General features: G+C 39.1%; 1 protein-coding gene across 23 annotated transcripts in view; it reads right to left on the reverse strand.

Annotated features, from left to right (window-relative positions):
• Nucleotides 1-17108, reverse strand: part of RIMS1 (regulating synaptic membrane exocytosis 1) — a 496468-nt gene extending 479360 nt beyond the window's left edge. For 9 of the 23 annotated variants that reach the window (XM_032275537.1, XM_032275532.1, XM_032275536.1 and 6 more), the window contains exon 1: nt 16637-17103. In XM_032275537.1, coding sequence (XP_032131428.1) covers nt 16637-16806 — 170 coding nt within the window. In that variant the 5' untranslated portion in view covers nt 16807-17103. Of the gene's footprint in view, nt 1-16636 lie in introns of all 23 variants that reach the window. The other 14 variants (XM_032275542.1, XM_032275541.1, XM_032275540.1 and 11 more) reach the window with 4 other exon arrangements.
• Nucleotides 17109-17816: the final 708 nt, after the last annotated feature.

A 17816-nucleotide genomic window follows, 5' to 3' on the forward strand; every position in this document is an offset into this window, starting at 1 on the left:
CACACACACACACACACACACACACACACACACACACACACACACACCCCACACACACTACAAAGTCCTTATCAGGGCTGTTTCTGTTTGGGAGAAACAGAAACCTTCTCAAACTAAGTCAGTTTAAGATTACATCATAGGCTTTTTTTTTTTTCCTGTAAATTTGTTTACATTCCTTGTAGACTGGATATTAGACCTTTGTCAGATAGATCACAAAAAATTCCTACCATTCTATAGGCTGTGAGTTCACTCTAATCATAGTTTCTTTTGCTATACAGAAGCTCTTTAGTTTAATTAAATCCCATTTGTCAATTTTTGCTTCTGTTGCAATTGCTTTTGACATTGCAAAGACTTCATAACCAAACAATGACATTGTTTGGTGCCCATGTCCTGAATGATACTGCCTAGATTTTCTTCTAGGGTTTCTATGGTTTTGGGTTTTAGAAAATCCCATTAGAAAGTGAGCAAAAGATGTGAACAGACACTTTATAAAGAAGACCTTTATGCAGTCAACCAACGTGTGAAAAGAAAGCTCAACATCACCAATCATTAGAGAAATGTGAATCAAAACCGCAATGAGATATCATCTTAAGCCAGTCAGAATGGTGATTATTAAAAGTCAAGAAACAACAGATGCCGGTGGGGTTGTGGAGAAAAAGTAATGCTTTTACACTGCTGGTAGGAATGTAAATTAGTTCAACCATTGTGGAAGACAGTGTGGCAATTCCTCAAAGATCTAGACTCAGAAATAGCATTTGACCCAGCAATCCCATTACTGGGTATATGGCCAAAGGAATATAAATCATTCCATTATAAAGATACATGCATAAATATGTTTATTGCAGCACTAATCACAATAGCAAAAACATGGAGTCAACCCAAATGCCCACCAGTGATAGACTGGACAAAGAAAATGTGATACAGATATACCATAGAATACTATGCAGCCATAAAATGGAATGAAATCCTGTCCCTTGCAGGGACATGGGTGGAGCTGGAAGCCATTATCCTCAGCAAACTAACACAGGAACAGAAAACCGAATACCACATGTTCTCACTCGTAAGTAGGAGCTCAACAATGAGAAGACGTAGACACATGGAGGGGAACAACACACTGGGGCCTGTCAGTTGGGTGGTGGAGGGAGAGTATCAGGAAGAATAGCTAAAGTATGCTGGGCTTAATACATAGGTGATGGATTGATCTGTGCAGCAAACCACCAATTACCTATAACAAATCTGCACATCCTGCACATGTACCTCAGAACTTAAAATAACAAACAGTTGAAGAGAAAAAGAAAGATCACATACGTGGGGAATTGTTGATCCAGGCTTCACAATAATTCAGCCTGGGAGGTCAAGATCAAAGACTCTTCTTTTAGTGTCTCCTGGGCCAAAAAGGCTCTCTTATCTGCATGTCTTTGCCAGTCTCTCCCTTTCTATTGACTCATCTTGTACAATACCCAGCATGGCTTCATCTGTAGATCAGTAATCAACTGTCTTGCTGATAAACCTACACTCTTGCTCCCCAACTTGGCTATTTCAGACTCTTTTCTTTATCCTCGAATCGCAAAATCCCCTCACTCTCAGAAGATGAACCGACTCCTACTTATAGAAAAAAAATAGAAACAGAGAGAAGGTCCCTCATCTTTTCTTTCCAGTCACAAAATACACTCTCTTTTATTCAAATCACCTTCTCCACTGTATTCTCCCTATTGATTTCTAAACATTCTTCACTTTATTCATTTAAATTCTATCTAAAATAAACCCAAATTGAACTCCTCATTCTCCTCTAGCTATCTTCTCATGATTCTTTCCCCTTCTTAGCCAAGCTCCTTTTAAGATTTACATATAATAACTATATGTATTTATCCATCTTTCTCCCATTCTACCCATTCCAATCTAGCTCTGGCCCCATAAATTTACAGAAAAAGCTTTTCCTGAAGTTACCAGTGATCTCCTTATTACTGAATACAATAGCTCTTTCTTAGTTCTCATCATATTTGATGTCTCTGCAGAATTCCCTTTTTAAAAAACTGATTCAGGTGTAATTGAAATACAGTGTAATGCACACATAGTAAGTACACAGTTTGGTCAGTTTTGGCAAATGCATATATATGTATAATACATACCTCTACCAATATATAAGATATTTACATTCCTCCAGAAAGTCACCTCTTGCCCTTTTCTAGCCAATCCTTTGTCCTTGCCACCATAGAGGAGCCTACCAAGCTGATATCCACCACCATAGATTAGCTTTACCTATTCTGGAGCTTGATATGAGTGGTGTCAATCATGAAGTCTGCACTATTTGTGTCTGGCTTTTCCTATCTAACATGATGTTTTTGAGATTCGTCTATGTTGTTTATGTATCAATGTTTTATTCCTGTTTATCATGGAATAGCAAATTTTTCATTGTGTGAAAATTTCACATCTTTTAAATTCTTTCTGCTGATGGACATCTGAGCTATTTCCATTTTAGGGCCATTAACAATAAGGTTGCTATGAACATCCTTGTATAAGTCTTTTGTGAGTGTGTTTTCATTTTTCATATATTAATATCTAGGAATGGAATTCCTATGTCATACTGTAGATGCATGCTAAACTCTTTAAGAAACTATCAAAGTTTTCTAAAGTGGTTCTATTATGCCCACAAACAATATATAAGACTTTTAGTTGTTCAGTATCTTTATCAACATTAGGTATTTCCAGTCTTTTTGTTTGTTTAATTTTAGCTATCATAGTGAGTGTGCCTCAGCCTCCTCAAAATATTCTCTTCCCTTTGATTTAGTGAAATAAGGTTCTCCTGGTTTTTAGCCTATCTCTCTGGCCATTTCTTTTCTAATGCTTTTGCACGGCTATTTCCCTCTATCAATTTTTAAACGTGAAACTTCATTAAAGGTTATTCCTAGGCTTTCTTGTTGTCTGAATTTAATCACTCAGCCTCACCCATAGCTTCATGGCCATCTCTGTAGAGATGACTCATACATTTACATTTCTAACCCATGCTGTCTTCTGAGTTCCTGACCTTTAACCTACTTAACATCTCTCTTCGATTTCTCAAAGTTACCACAAAGCCAAATAACCAGAACTAAATTTGGGCTCTCTCTTCCATCACTCCAGATACTCCCAAAACTTAGTGGCACAAGTCTGACATCAATCCATATTCAATCAATTAAAACAACAATAACAACAGTTGTGGCTTTTGCTTCTCAAATATTAACATTTTGCCATCACCACCTCAAAGTTTCTGCTTCTAACATTTGCCACCTGGACTTCTACAATAGCCTACCAGCTGGTCTCTACACTACATGCCCTGGGACTTCATCTAATCTGTTCTTGATACTTCAGCCAGAATGATCTTTTAAAAATACTAGTAAGATTATATCATATCTCTCTTCAAAACCCTTTGGCTCTTAAAATAAAGAAAAAAACTCTAAAACATGATCTAGTGGGCCCTACCATGTCTAGTTTCTGCCTACCTCTCCAAATTTTTCTCAAGCCACACTCCTCCTGCCGTTTGCAGATATTTTCCTCTTCCAAAAGACTGGCTACCTTCCAGTGCTTCAGACTCACCACTACCACTTCCATCAGTGGCTCTCATTCTTTTCTTCTAGAGGTACTTCACCCCTATTTGCCTACTTAACTCCCATTCATTCTCAGATCTTCACTCAGTCCTTACTGTCATTTTCATGGGAAGCATTCCTGGATAGCCTGATCTTAGTCAAAATTCTGGATAGGTATTATTTTATCAAAATATTATATAATGTTCTGTGCTGCCTTTTTCATAGATTTTAATTTTACATGGATGGTTATTCAAGAAAATTCACTTCCTTTTATAAAAGGCTATTAATTCTAGCATCACAGCTAGCATAACATGAGTAGTGCTCAGTCCATGTTTGCTTCAAGAACAAATGAATGTGGATCATTTATTTTCTTTGGCCCTCTGATTATTTTTTGTTTAAAAATTTGAAAGACACTCTTTGGCCAGTTAATAAATTAACTAGCATTTGGCCAGTTAATAAATTACCTAGCCTTGGGCCAATGGTCCACCATTAGTCCAGCCATGGTGGGATCATATGGATGTAGACCTGCTTCTTCCAGAATAGCCACTGTCATAAAATCCATAGAAAGGTCTGTGGGTACAAATGGTAATACGAGGAATGTCTAGATCATACAAATTCTGGTAAATGAGATAAAATTAACTTCCTTAAAACTTTATAGAAAGAATGTTTCAAGTCTTCAGGAATTTGGGTGTGAGAGATTATATGTACAGAGGCATACATGAGATGAGAATATACATATGTGTATATAAATGTAAGTTCTTAGATATACATGTGAGTAGTCATTCTTGTCTCACCCTACTAACTTTCCTTTGAATCACTGGCCAATAGTCTAATTGAAGTCAAACTTCCAAATGAAGAGGAACCAAAGAAAGCTCTTTTTCTTTGTGAGCAAAAATCAATCAGGTTTTAAAAGTAAAAAACAAAACATTATTTTAATATATACATAATTCAAAAGCATAGTAGGAAAAGTTATTTGGAATCATAAATAAATTACAGCTAGTAAAATTGTACCTTTCAGGGAAGAATTTAAAATTAAAAATAAAATTATCACAATTAAGAAATGTTGATACAGTTTAAATAAAATTTTGACAAATGTGATTGCAAAAAATATTTTAAATAAAACATTTCTTAGTACTTGGCAATAATTTACTTATATAACTTGGCAATAATTTATTTATATATTATTTACTTAATATAACCTAATTCAAAATGAATAAAGTAATAATAAGTTCTCATGGAGTTTTCTATAACAAATAGAATCTTAAAAAGCAAGCAAATGAAAACAGAATTTTAAAAAAGTAACTGTTTGAATGTGTTCGTGGTTAAAATGCAACCAAGTGGAAAGCGAGTGATGGTGGGGAAAAAACCACCGCTAGACAAGGACACAGAACATGGAGTCTTGTCCCCAGCTCTCACATTAATTAAAAATGAAATCCTGAGTCTCTGGCCTCAGTTTTCTCTTCTTAAAGAGGAGTAGAAATAAATTCTCAGTGGCTAAAATGTTTATTGCCATTTTTCTGCCAACTCTTATCAGTTGATGGCCTGGGCCTGAAGCACTATATTCAGAAAGGCTCTGAGGCATCTCGCATGTATTAGTGAGGCTGCTCTAGATACAGGTATTTGCAGGTAAGCTGAGAATTTACCAATATTAGACTGCACAGGCATTAAGTGCCCACTCACATCTCAACTTAGCCCATTTCTGAAATGCAAAAGTCAGTGCTTTTGTGTCTTAGGCACATAGGCTGTACAATTTAGTTCAACAGCACTTGCTGGAGGTCTATTATGTATGGGTATAGAATTAGGCCATGAAAATGAAAAAATGATTAATATAAGATACCTGCCTTCAAGGATTTTAAGTCTAGAAGATGATTTAACTGAGGTGTACTTTTTTATTAAAAATATAATCAGTAGAATGCTTTCTGGCAATACACTTCTAATCTAATTCTAAATATTAAATCAGAAAACATATAGTACTATGCTTTAAACTGTCATGGAAGTTAGTGAGTTTTATTTCAAAGAAAATGTTTCCATTAAGAATGGCTCTCCAGAGGATTACTTTTAAAAATATATTATTTACATCCTCACTTACATTCAAATACTTTAAGAATGCTGTCTTTCAAAAACCCAAGAATGATAAATCAAGACACAATAGGCCATCAAAAATTACACATTAATTTTACCTTATAATGTTTAGTGTCCAATATATTTTCCTCATGAGTTCTGGTCAACCTGGTTCTCTCAATAACCAAAAGCACTCAATTCACTACTTGTTTTCAAAATTCGCTGACTGAATTCCCATGGTTAGAATAAGTATCCCACTTTATCCTTATACTTACACACTTAGCAGCCCTGGGTGCCTCCTCCAGTCCACATCCCCTGAATCCATTCATTCATTCATTCATTCATCCATCCATCCATCCATCCATCCATATACACAGTTTAAAAAAATGGGCACTTTTTCTATGCCAGGCAATATGTTTATATGAGGGATTCAAATAAGAATGATCCTTCTCTCCAGAATTTATATTGTTCTGAGAGAAGACAGTTAAAAAGTAAGAAGTTATGACAAAAACCTGCACAGAAGACAAATACCAAAATCTGTCTGGGAAGTCTGGGAAGATGTACCAGATAAGGTGTCGCTTGAGCAAATTAAAATGGCTAGGTAAACTTAGTCAGATTAAAAAGGCTATTTCTGGTGGAGAGAAAAGTATGAGTTGGGTCACCAAGTTGTGAAGCAGCAATTACCCTTGAGAACTAGTTCAGCGAGACTATGGCAGGAATGTATTCATGGACCAGCGAACAGAAATAGCAAGTAGGATCCAGATAATGAAGTTTAAACTTTACTCTGAAAGTAAGCAGGTTTTAAGGGAGACACATGATCAGACGAATTTTAGAAAGAGTCCTCTGGCAGCAATGTGGAGATCAGATCAGATGGGAGGAATTCTGACTAGTGACAGAAAAATAAATCAGGAGATTCCTGCAAGTATCCAGGTAAGTACAGTTCCTGCAGGCATCCAGGTAAGCACTGAAGACAGCCTATATTAAGGTAATAAAAATGGGATTGAAAAATAAGAGAGAAATTTAAAAGATTCCAAAAGATTAAATTTGCAGGATTTGATGATGGGTAAAATGAGGAGCTGCACTGGTAATGCTACCCACACAGACAAGAAATGGAGAGACACTGCATTGAGGCAGAAAGTCAAGAAATTTATAACAGGACACAATAAAGTTGAAGTGCCTATAGGACACTCAGTAGAGAAATTTAACAGGTGGATAAAGACATGAATTCAGAATTTGGTAGAAAATGCTAATGCAGTAATATAGATTTGGGGAGTATTGAGATATATATGGCTGAAGGCATTGTTGGAGATTCACAAGGAACTGCATATAAAATGGGAGAATATTGAGAGTGGGACCCCATGAGAATGCCAACATTTGATATTTGCAGGAAGGAAAAATAGAAACATTTAGAAACATTGAAGGCAAATCAAAAGGATGCAGAATTACAGAAGCAAGGGCAAGAGGGAGCTTCAAAACGTTCTTCAACTCTTATCATAATCACCACTGAATTTGTGTTCTCCTATTTTGTGTTCTTGACTATTTAGTCTTTTTCCAAAGTGCATATATGCAAACTTTTTAAAATTTGCACAACCTCACCAGGGACAAAAGTATCTGCTTCTTGTGGCCTGGTACCATGTTTATTTCTCTTCTATTGCATGTGGACCTCCTAGAGCCTTTAACTATGCTGCATTTATGGAAGTCATAGACTAGATATCCCCTTGACTGATTATCAATCATAGCTGTATCCTAAAGTGACTATTAGAGTTTAGGCTTTTGGAGCTCTAAATACCATAACATCCTTTCTAATTCCTGTGGCTGGCATGATACTTAGACCATAATATCTTTGTCACAATAGCATCAAGTTTTTACTCCAAGTTGCTATATATTAGGTGGCTAGATTTGACCTAGGGTACATAGACAGCTGTAAATTGAAATATCCATTCTCATTATAAGAAGATTTTGCTGTATTCATTTCTCAAAATTACATTTTTATGAAAATTGTCATGATCATGAATAACATAAAAGTAGAATCTCTTTAGGATTTTGGCTCTTACCAAAATTCTAATATCTAAAATAAATGAGACTGTTCATTTCAATATCCATTTATTTCAGATATTAGGATGAAAAATGTCTTCATTTTTTCCCAGAAAAAAAAAGAGGGTTAGGAAAGCATACTTAAGCTCCAATATATTGCAATACAGAGATAGCCAAGGAAGATAAATCTTCTAAGCTGTGTGAAATATAAAAGGAAAGCCATTTGGTTACTTTACTTTTGTTTTCATCTCCTTCTACGAATACACTAAATAATCTTTCTAACCTCAATAGAACCTCCAAATGTGGATATATACTACTATATCCAGTTTAAAAAACCCAATATATTGATTTTTATATACCCTAGATACTTCATATACAATCTGTCTAATTTTTCCAAAATATAAACCATATAAATTGAAAATAAAACAGCTAGACATCCTATCAAAGAGTTTTGTTTATTTGTTTTTGTTGTTGTTGTTGTTTTACAGGGAGTCTTGCTCTGTCACCCAGGCTGGAGTGCAGAGGCACAATCTCAGCTTACTGCAATCTCTGCCTCCTGGGTTCAAGCATTCTCCTGCCGCAGCCTCCCGAGTAGCTGGGATTATAGGCATGCACCACCATGCCGGCTAATTTTTGTATTTTTAGTAGAGACAGGGTTTCACCATGTTGGCCAGGATGGTCTCAAACTCCTAACCTCAGGTGATCTGCCCTCCTCAGCCTCCCAAAGTGCTGGGATTACAGGTGTGAGCCACTGTACCTGGCCTCAAAGAGTTTCTTGTTACGTTTTTTTAAAAGCTGTGTTTAAACAACAAAAGTAATAATGTGGCACACAATGCTTGTGCACCAATAACTTACAACTTTAAAATATATTCTTGAGATTAAGAATAGTCTTCAAATATTAAGTAATACTGCTTTAAGTACAGAAAGTAATACGTATGTAAGTTGTGAACTAATCAAATAGACTATTAAGCCTAGCAAATACAGCAAGAAAACTCCATCAGTATTACTACATTAGTTTCTACTTGTGAGTATGTATACTATGCATGAGAGTCCATTAAAAGAAGCTAAGTAGTGTAACACATTTATATGACAGTACAGATATCTTAATTGGTTTTCAATTCACATATTTTCTCTATGTAAATATACTAGCATCTTCCAGACAATAATTAAATTACCTGGCATAATGATGGGTAATACAAACAAATATTAAATAATGTATAAATCATTAGCATGGTACTATTTTCTATACTATATAAAATGTCTTTCATTCATTAAGCTTCTTTAAAACAGCTAATATTCTAATTAAATGCATTGATTACTTACAAATTACATGAAATTACTTTCTATAACATTACATTATTTTACTATCTAAACATCAGAGGAATTATCAAAATATTACAAATTACATGAAATTACTTTCTGTAACATTACCTTATTTTGCCATCTAGACTCAGAGGAATATAAAAATATTACATCCTAAAATTGATTTAAATAAATTCTCACACATTAAAGATGTCTTCACTAAACTGCAGCAGGCTGCTCTTTGCAAGGCTCAAAGGAGAATTCTCATAAAGAAACAAAGAGAGTCCTGCATGAAGTTGCAATTCATGACTACTATTATTCGAAAAATGTTTTAAAATTTTAAATTCAGCTTTTCCATAAAAAGTAGCATTCCACTGAGATTCCATAAAAGATAATACTCATTTAGTAAGGTTTGTTTGTTTGTTTTTTGAGACAGAGTCTTACTCTGTTCCCCAAGCTGGACTGCAGTGGCAAAATCTCAGCTCATTGCAGCCTCTGCCTCCTGGTTTCAAGCGATTCTCCTGCCTCAGCCTTGTGAGCACCTGGGATTACAGGTACACTCCACCATGCCCAGCTAATTTTTTGTGTTTTTAGTAGAGACAGGGTTTCACCATATTGGCCAGGCTTGTTTCGAACTTCTGAGCTCAAGTGATCCACCTGCTTCAGCCTCCCAAATTTCTGGGATTAGGGGCGTGAGCCACCATGCCCAGCCAATAATACCTCATTCTCAGAAAAGTGTTCCCCATTTATCAAACAATGGTCAAGATTTTCTATCTACCACTTGCTTGCACTACTTATTGATAAAATGTATTTTAAGACTGTTACTTGCTTGATCTACTGAATTTCGGACACAGAAAGCAAGATTTATAAAGAGGAAGACAATATAATTTATCATCCGGGCTGAAACTCAATATTTAGAGAAGGGGTTACCATACATAATTATAGCAGGAAATTGGGATAAACAGATAAAGGAAAATCAACATATACGGTCACCTTCCTTTTAAACAGCTCTATTTTGTCTTTAAGTAAGGATTCACATGAATAGGAAGTTTTCCCAATATTACAACAGAAGCAGAAACATCTAAAATCAGTTCTTCAGAATATCCCCCTCTTGCTGTCCACAGAAAAGTGACCTAGTCAAAATGAGTGTATATAAACTCAATATAAGAATGTAAGAATATAAATACAGAAAACCTAAGGCATCCAATGAAGAATCTTAAAAAGTTCTTAAACACATGCAATTTACCACATCACTCAATGGTAAACTGACATGAAAGAAAACTACCTGACAAATATACGACCCCTTATTCAGCTAATTCTGAAAATGAATAATTTATTAAACCCACTGACACTAAAATTATCATTGTTTCTCCAAATCTTTTTTCTAGCAAAAGATGAGGAAATTACCCCAAGCTAATTTCTCTTCTTGTTTTTGAATTAAGATTGCCCTTTAGATCTTTCAAACGTTATCATTGTGCCCACATTGCTTTTTGTGCCAAAAACATGTACAAGCTATTTAATGAGAAGGAAAATAAAGAAAAGAAAAGAAAGAAGGTAAATATAGTTTCAGACCAAGCCCTGAACTCATTTTACCTCTTAGCTCCATGTTAAATTTTCACACTGGGAGCTGCAACCCTGGCAACACTGCATTGCTAGCATGAAAGGATAGATGGGCTCTTCTCCAAGAGCTCATCTTCCTAAGCCCCCTAGCACCTTCAAGGACTACCTGAAAACATAATCTTGGTATTCCTCTACAGTTTTAAAGAACAAGCATAATAATGGCACCTTTCTTGGAAACAGCAATTTGGAGGATAAGTTGCTTCTACGATCATGTTAAAACTTCACAAATTAGACAAGCTGCCATTATAAATTCCACTTTACATATAAAATCTGATGCATGGATGGATTAGCTTCACAATGTTCATACCTATAAAAAGTCATAATGTTAAGACCAGAATCTAACCCAGTGTTCTATCCAACTATCTGACACTCACTTCCTTTTTTGACCATGGCAGTTTTACAATGATAGGAACTCAGCCAACATTGGGCTGTAAGCAGAGGATTCGCCTTTATTCTATCCTAACAGCCTAATGCCTGACCCAGTTCTAATATCTGAAACAATGGTCTTGTTGAATTAAATATCATATGACACTTTGTGAGAAACAGCCTACTTAATAAATAAAATTCAGAACAACAGTGGCAAGCAGAGATAACTCATCATTAGGTGGAATGGTAGGAAAATGTTATTGTATTAGGGAATCCTGTGGGCAAAACATCAAGCAGATAAGGAAAGCTTCGGGTAAAAATGGGGTTAGAACAGAACTGGGGCCAGAACTGGGGAAGCCAGAGGAAGCCAGACAGTTCTGGAGAGCCCACCCTCAGAAAAGGGCAGAACATGTTACTAGTCATATGAAGCTCCTCTCTCACTTAAGTTTTGTTCTCTTCTCTTGACCCTAGAATCAAATGTCATGAGCAAAGGAAGGTACAGAGTTAGTTCTGGGAATTTCACTAATATTGGAAAACTAATAAATACAGGCTAGACTTCTCATAAAGAGGTAAGCCTGGGTGAGTAAAATTCATAAAGCATTCAGCCAAAGGCATAATACATAGAAGGTACACAATAAATCTTAGTATCCTTCCCAATGATGAGGTAAACAAATCATAATACCCACCACTCAATGTACCTTTTTAAAGACTTAAAAGAACACTAATGGTTTGAGGTCAGTGTACATGGGTTCTGGAGTCATTACAGCAGCTGCCACGTGCCTCAGGCAAATTTACTTCGACCCTCAGGACCAGCTCTTAAATACCCAATTGATATCACAGGACCAAATGTATAAAGTAGAAAACAGTCCATGAGGACAAATGAAATGCAATACAACGGACAATATAATCTGTGGTAGTGCAACTTCATTCATCTGCTTATTATAGGTATGAGAGAATAATAATATGATTTTAGGAATTAATATTTGATATATTTCCAGAAAGTTCACTGTACAAGTTTACACAAATTGTTCTCCTCATTTAAAAAGTTAAGCAAATAACACTCCCAAGACATTATCCTTCTATTAGTCAAGTCAGCAGTAGCACATCCAGCCCACACTGGTTTCCATGCTCTCCTTCAAATTTAGTAATCTATTTACTTAAATAATGCTTTTCTCATATTTTGGGGTGTAAGATATTAAAATATTTGCAAAACCCAATGAAAATATGATTCCTGCATACTTGGGAACTCTATCCTCATCCCTTTCAAGTTTCCCCAGTTTTTCCTTTCACTTTTCTTCTTTTTCCGGTTGGTAACTGGCATCTCTCATAATGAGCCTTATGGATATATTTCAGGCCACAATATTATATTTGTGTAAAGTAACAAAAAGAAGGAGGAAAATTGAAGTTACAGGAATTCTTCTCCTTCTACTTTCTGTCTCTTTTCCAGGAAAAAAAAAAAAAAAAAAAAAAAAAACAACCAGTAGCAATTACGGATGATTAGAAAGAAAATTGTAGGTTACCTTTTAAGAAGAGAAGGAGAAGCCCAAAGTCAATACTCTTTATAAATCAATTCATACCATGGGTTGAAGGATTGGTAGGAAAAAATGAAACTTTATATAATATTGATGTAATATTCTTGCCCACGTTTGCACAGTAAGTGGCAGAACTAGAATGTAAAAATACTTGGATACAAAGTGAATGGTCTTTCCACTATACTGTGATGCTTTTTATTATCTTTACACTCTGTGAAAGGGTATAGGTGAAGCCCCAGGCTCTGCTGTGATCAGCAGCTGATCTGAATCAGCCTAATCTTTTGCCAAGCCACTTCTCTGAACTAAGGAAAGACTAGAAATTCATTTGAAGAAAAGATAAATGAAACAGAAGCTTCTTCTTGGTAGGAAGACAGTGTAGTGTATGGGAAAATACTTGGATTTTGACTAAAGGGTCTGATTTTGAATCCTGATTGGACCCACGTTATGTGAGTCAATTTAGAATATTACTAAAATTCTCTGAGTGTACTGTGAGGATGGGAGAATTATATTATCTGGCTTACCTTCTGCACAGGCTATTGTGAGAATCCAAATATTTACACTTATATTAAACTTGAGCACAGTTTAACTATTTGGCTTTAGATTAAATAACTTAGAATAAGAGCTAGTATGAGGTTAATGTTCAATAAATGCTAACTATTTACATTAAATGCCAGTATGGTACTCAATTCTCATCCTCAAACCATCACCTTAACTAATTCTCCATATTTTTTCTCTTCTCTTACTATTTGGTAGCTGCTTTCTCTGTGAAGTTTTTTTTTTTTTCAAAAAGGAGTAAGATTCTAGATCTAACGAGATCTTCCCTGACTTAGGTCCCAGATAGCGCAGTTTTCGGCCTATGTAATACATTAGCTCATGATGTCTAGTAAAAGTTACTTGAAGGAATATTCATTGAGGAAGTTAGGTTTCAGAAAGCCTTCAGAACACACATGTGTGTGTGCACACATATGCACACACATGCACACTCAAATCCAAAACATTATTAAGAAAAGATCTCTAATTTGCAGATAATTAAGTCAATCATCAAACATAATTTGTGAGAGCCAACTATTTCTAGTTATATGGCAATGGAATTTAAAATCAGTGTACTTTGCCAACAAAATGAATTTTTTTTATAATGAAGTACTTTCAATTTCAAGTAAAATTTTTCAAAAATCTTGATATGTAAATAGCTTGATTTTTTGCCATTTATACATATTTAAAGACATTCTCAAAACCAAATTCAAGTACTAATTTACAATCAAGGCCAATGAAACTTACAAATACATTTTAATTGATATTTTATAATGTTGGTTTCTCATATTCACCCATCATTTTCTATTTTTTCACTGTGTCTATTTACACGTTGTAAAGAGAGATAGCAAGCACAGTAGGTAGCTTAAGGAGATAGTTCTACACTGATAACAAAAGTGAATTTTAAGTCTAATTGCTCTATTGCCAGAACTTAAGCTTTGTAGGGCCTTTTGTGAAAGTAATTTCTCAGATACGTGATTATAATCACCAATAATTACCACAAAAACTTTTCTCTGATGTAACAATATTTTAAAGCCCTCTGAAAGAATCCTGCTTTCCCACCTATTTTAACACAAAGTTTTTAAAAGGTCACCATCTATGACTATGTGTCATTAAGTCCCATATATATGTGTCATCTGAATAGTTCCCCTTATCCCCAGTTTTTAAGACATAAAGTATCCCCCATAAAAAAAAAAGAAGAGCACTTTTACACTAATTGCAGACAATATGACATGCTTACATGGCAGCAAACAGGGATTCCAAAACACTCACCAATCTGTCATTGAACAAAAGGCCAAGACATTAGCAGAGGAGGCTGATTGATAAAGTTAATGCAGAGGTCCAGGACTATAGACAGCTGTTGTATAACAGCATCACATACTGTGATATTTTGTGAATCCATGCAATAAAAGAACAATATATGCAAACCAGTAGAAAGCAGTCACAGGGAAAGCAGTGGAAAAGATATGTTAGACATGGGCAGTTGGACAGTGCTCCTAAATTTATTTGTCCACATAAGCCCATACAATCTTATAATTGCTGTCCTTTGGCAATTAGAAGATTTGGAATTCTGTCTAAAACTCACCCACTCCCAGTTAAAATCCCTCACTCTACACCACGCTTGAGACAGCCAATGAAGAAGCGTGATGGCCACTACTTGCACTGTGCCTTCCCCTTCCTATCCGGACTCTGGCAAACAGCCGCCCATATTTTCCACTAGCTGCTAGAGGCCTCCATCCACCTGCTGTCTGCAGCAAACACCAAAAGGAACAGCAGCAAACCTGTAAATCCTGACAACCAGAAAAGGTGTTCAGGACAGGTGGCAGGTGCTGCAACCGGTGAAGACAGACAGACTGACAACCAGACAAACAGACAGCAGCACCATCAGACACCATCCATTACTACCAGTCTCAGAAGAGGGGAAGCCTGCAGCACCAGGGACATCATTCTTCCACTAGGGACAGGCAGCAGATTAACGAGGGTTCTGCCTCCCTCAAGCCGGCAGGCTTAAAGTACTTGATTTTTGGATGAGAAGGAGCAGGGAATTCAGAAACCTGCTGCTCTTTATAGAACCAGGCCAGCTCTGGCCTTCAGAGTTAATGGCCCTTTTCTGAATCTACAAGAAAGGACAGGAATAACTGGATTTATACTATTTTGCTGTGACCTAACATCCACATGTCTCTCTCAAGATCTCCCTCCCTTATCTGTGTGTCAGTTGCCCTGGTGGGAGATCCATCATTCTGTGAATGCAGCCTCCCCCCATTCCTCTCCTATGAGGCACTGCTGCACTGAGGGGAGGTGGAAGAAATCTTCCTCGGCAGCATCTTCTCTCCAGGAGGCTCTTCTAGAGTGTGGGGGAGAGGCCATGCTGAGTGTGCTCTGTGTCTGGGTGTCACCACTGCTCCTTCTCTACCCCTCTTTTGCTATCAGCTAACTCCAGATGCAACAGGTTCCCATTGGCTCTTCATGCCAATCCCCTGGCCCCAGATACACCTTCCAGCCTAAGCAGGAGACACCAAGGAGTCAATCACAGTGAAGGCCCCTAAATTCCCCTGCCCCAGAGTGAAAACTTTCCTGAATACCTGAAGGAAAGTTCCCAACAGAAGGCAGGGTTGAAGCCTTCTTCAGCACTACTCTATGGGTGATGCTAAGCAAGGAAAGCCCCATCTCTCTGCCAGTCCCTTGTAAGTAGTTTTGTCTGAGGCAAGCAGCAGCACAGTGTCACACACTCCTGCATCACCAGCAAGGAGCCCCATCTTCTCCCTGACCCCAGAAAAATGGGGCACCAGAGATCCCTTGAATGGTTGATGGGCTCTAAAGAAGTGAGGAGGAGTGCAAATATCCAATCCGTTATTGGACTGTTTCCTCCAGGAACTGAACAGGCCCCAGAGGTCTCTTGGAAACCAGTAAAAAGGAACCTCTATGTTATTTAGGCCAGAGTCCCTGCCAGCTTCTCCCATGATTAAAAACTTTGTATTGCCAATAGCATTATATGTGGGTAAGAAAATCTGTCTTCACACAGGTATGCTGTGTAGAAGACTCTGAATAAAAGGTTAAAGAGAAGCTGGGGAGGCAGGTTGCCAAAGATGGCAACAGCCCAAAAAAAGACCCAACCTTGATCTGTGAGATGAATGATTACGAAAATGAACACTAAAAATAAGCATTTTTATGATATAAATATAGGCACCCTTCACTGGGGTAACCCCGAACAGCTAAACAACTCCAAGAAGAGAAGAGGAGCTGTCCTCAGCACCTCTTCATCCAGCCTCCCCTTGTTTCTACTCTTCCCCTGCCCCCTAACCTGCTCCCAGCTCAGGGACCTTCCACTTGGGTGGGAACAGCGCCTCTCAGCTTCTGCACTTCCCACCACCAGAGTGACCCCCGTCCACCCAACCCTCCTCTGCACCCAGGTCTTTCCTGGCTCTGTGGCATATCCCCTCCCTCCTCTGGTCCCCTGACCTCTTCCCTGCTCAAGCCCGCGCCCCTGGCCCAAGGCAGGCGCCTCTGCCCGCACCCAGCACCCTGGCCGCCCCTTCCCCACACTCAGCTACCAGGACTGGGGGAGTGAGTGGTGAATGGACGGATGGAGGCACGGAGGCACAGATGGCACGGCTGGGGCTGGCTTACTTGAGCATGGCTTCTTCTTTTTCCTCCTCTTCCTTCTGCCGGTCCATCACTGCCATGATAATGTTCCTCTCCTCCTCGGTAAGGTGGCTCAGGTCGGGCAGCTCTTGCATGGGGGGAGGCACCGTGGGTGGGCGAGGACCACGGGGCCCCACGGCCGAGGACATTTTCATGGCCTGCCCGCCCCCTCCGCTCGCTCTCCGGCTCTCACCTTTCGGATGCACGCCCAGCAGCTGCGCCCCTGCTTCCCCTCACAGCGGAGCCCTCTCGGCGGCGGCAGGAGGAGGAGCAGCGGCGGCGGCGGCGGCGGCAGCAGCAGCAGCAGAGCCCGGGAGAGCGAGAACCCAGTCTTTCATGGTTGTTTGCATCCACCCAGCCCCGGATGCTGCCTTTGTTTTGGTCGCCCTAGCGAGGCTCGGGGCCGCCCGGCCGCCTCCCGCAGCCCAGCCTCGGCCGGCGGGGGCGGGAAGGCGGAGGCGCGGCAGGCGCGGCGAGGGGGCGAGGGCTCGCGCCAGGCTCCGCCGATCCGGGCGTCTCCGGCGGTGCACGGGGCGGGGGCGGGGCTGGGGCTAGGGCTGGGGCTGCCGCTGCCGCTGCCGCCGCGGAGGCTGCTCCCGGGCTCGGCTGCCTCCAGTTTGGGGCTGCGGGAGGGAGAGGGAGAGTTTGGGTGTCAGTTAGGCGGAGTCTCGGAGGCTTCCATCCAGGGTGATGCCGCCGCTCTCGCAGACATTGCTGCCAGCCACTCAGCCCCGGAGCCGCTCCGCCCACGGGCACCCACCCGCCCACTCCCGGGGGTCCAAGCCACGCGTGCCCCGGCCGCTCCCCCCACACGCGCCAACGTGCACAGCACCTCGCTCTATCCCCAGGTACCCCTCACCCGTGAGTCATCCTCCCTATCCTGGTCCCTCGCCCATGTCATCCTCCCCAGCCCTATTTCCATGGGTTGCATTAATCATCATCATCCTCGCTACCATCTTCATCATAGAGCATTAATATTATTTGAGCAACCACAATGTTCTGAACGGCAGAATGGAACACCCTCTGGATAATTTTTTTTTCCTTCCTGCCACCATGTCTTTCTTATTTACTAGTTAAGTGTTCATAGCCACAACAATGTAATTTTCTGGATGCTTTTGACACACACACACACACACACGCACGCACGCACGCACACACACACATC

This window comes from Sapajus apella, unplaced genomic scaffold (assembly GCF_009761245.1).
Source record: "Sapajus apella isolate SASKATOON/1434 unplaced genomic scaffold, GSC_monkey_1.0 scaffold6, whole genome shotgun sequence".
Lineage (NCBI taxonomy): Eukaryota > Metazoa > Chordata > Mammalia > Primates > Cebidae > Sapajus > Sapajus apella.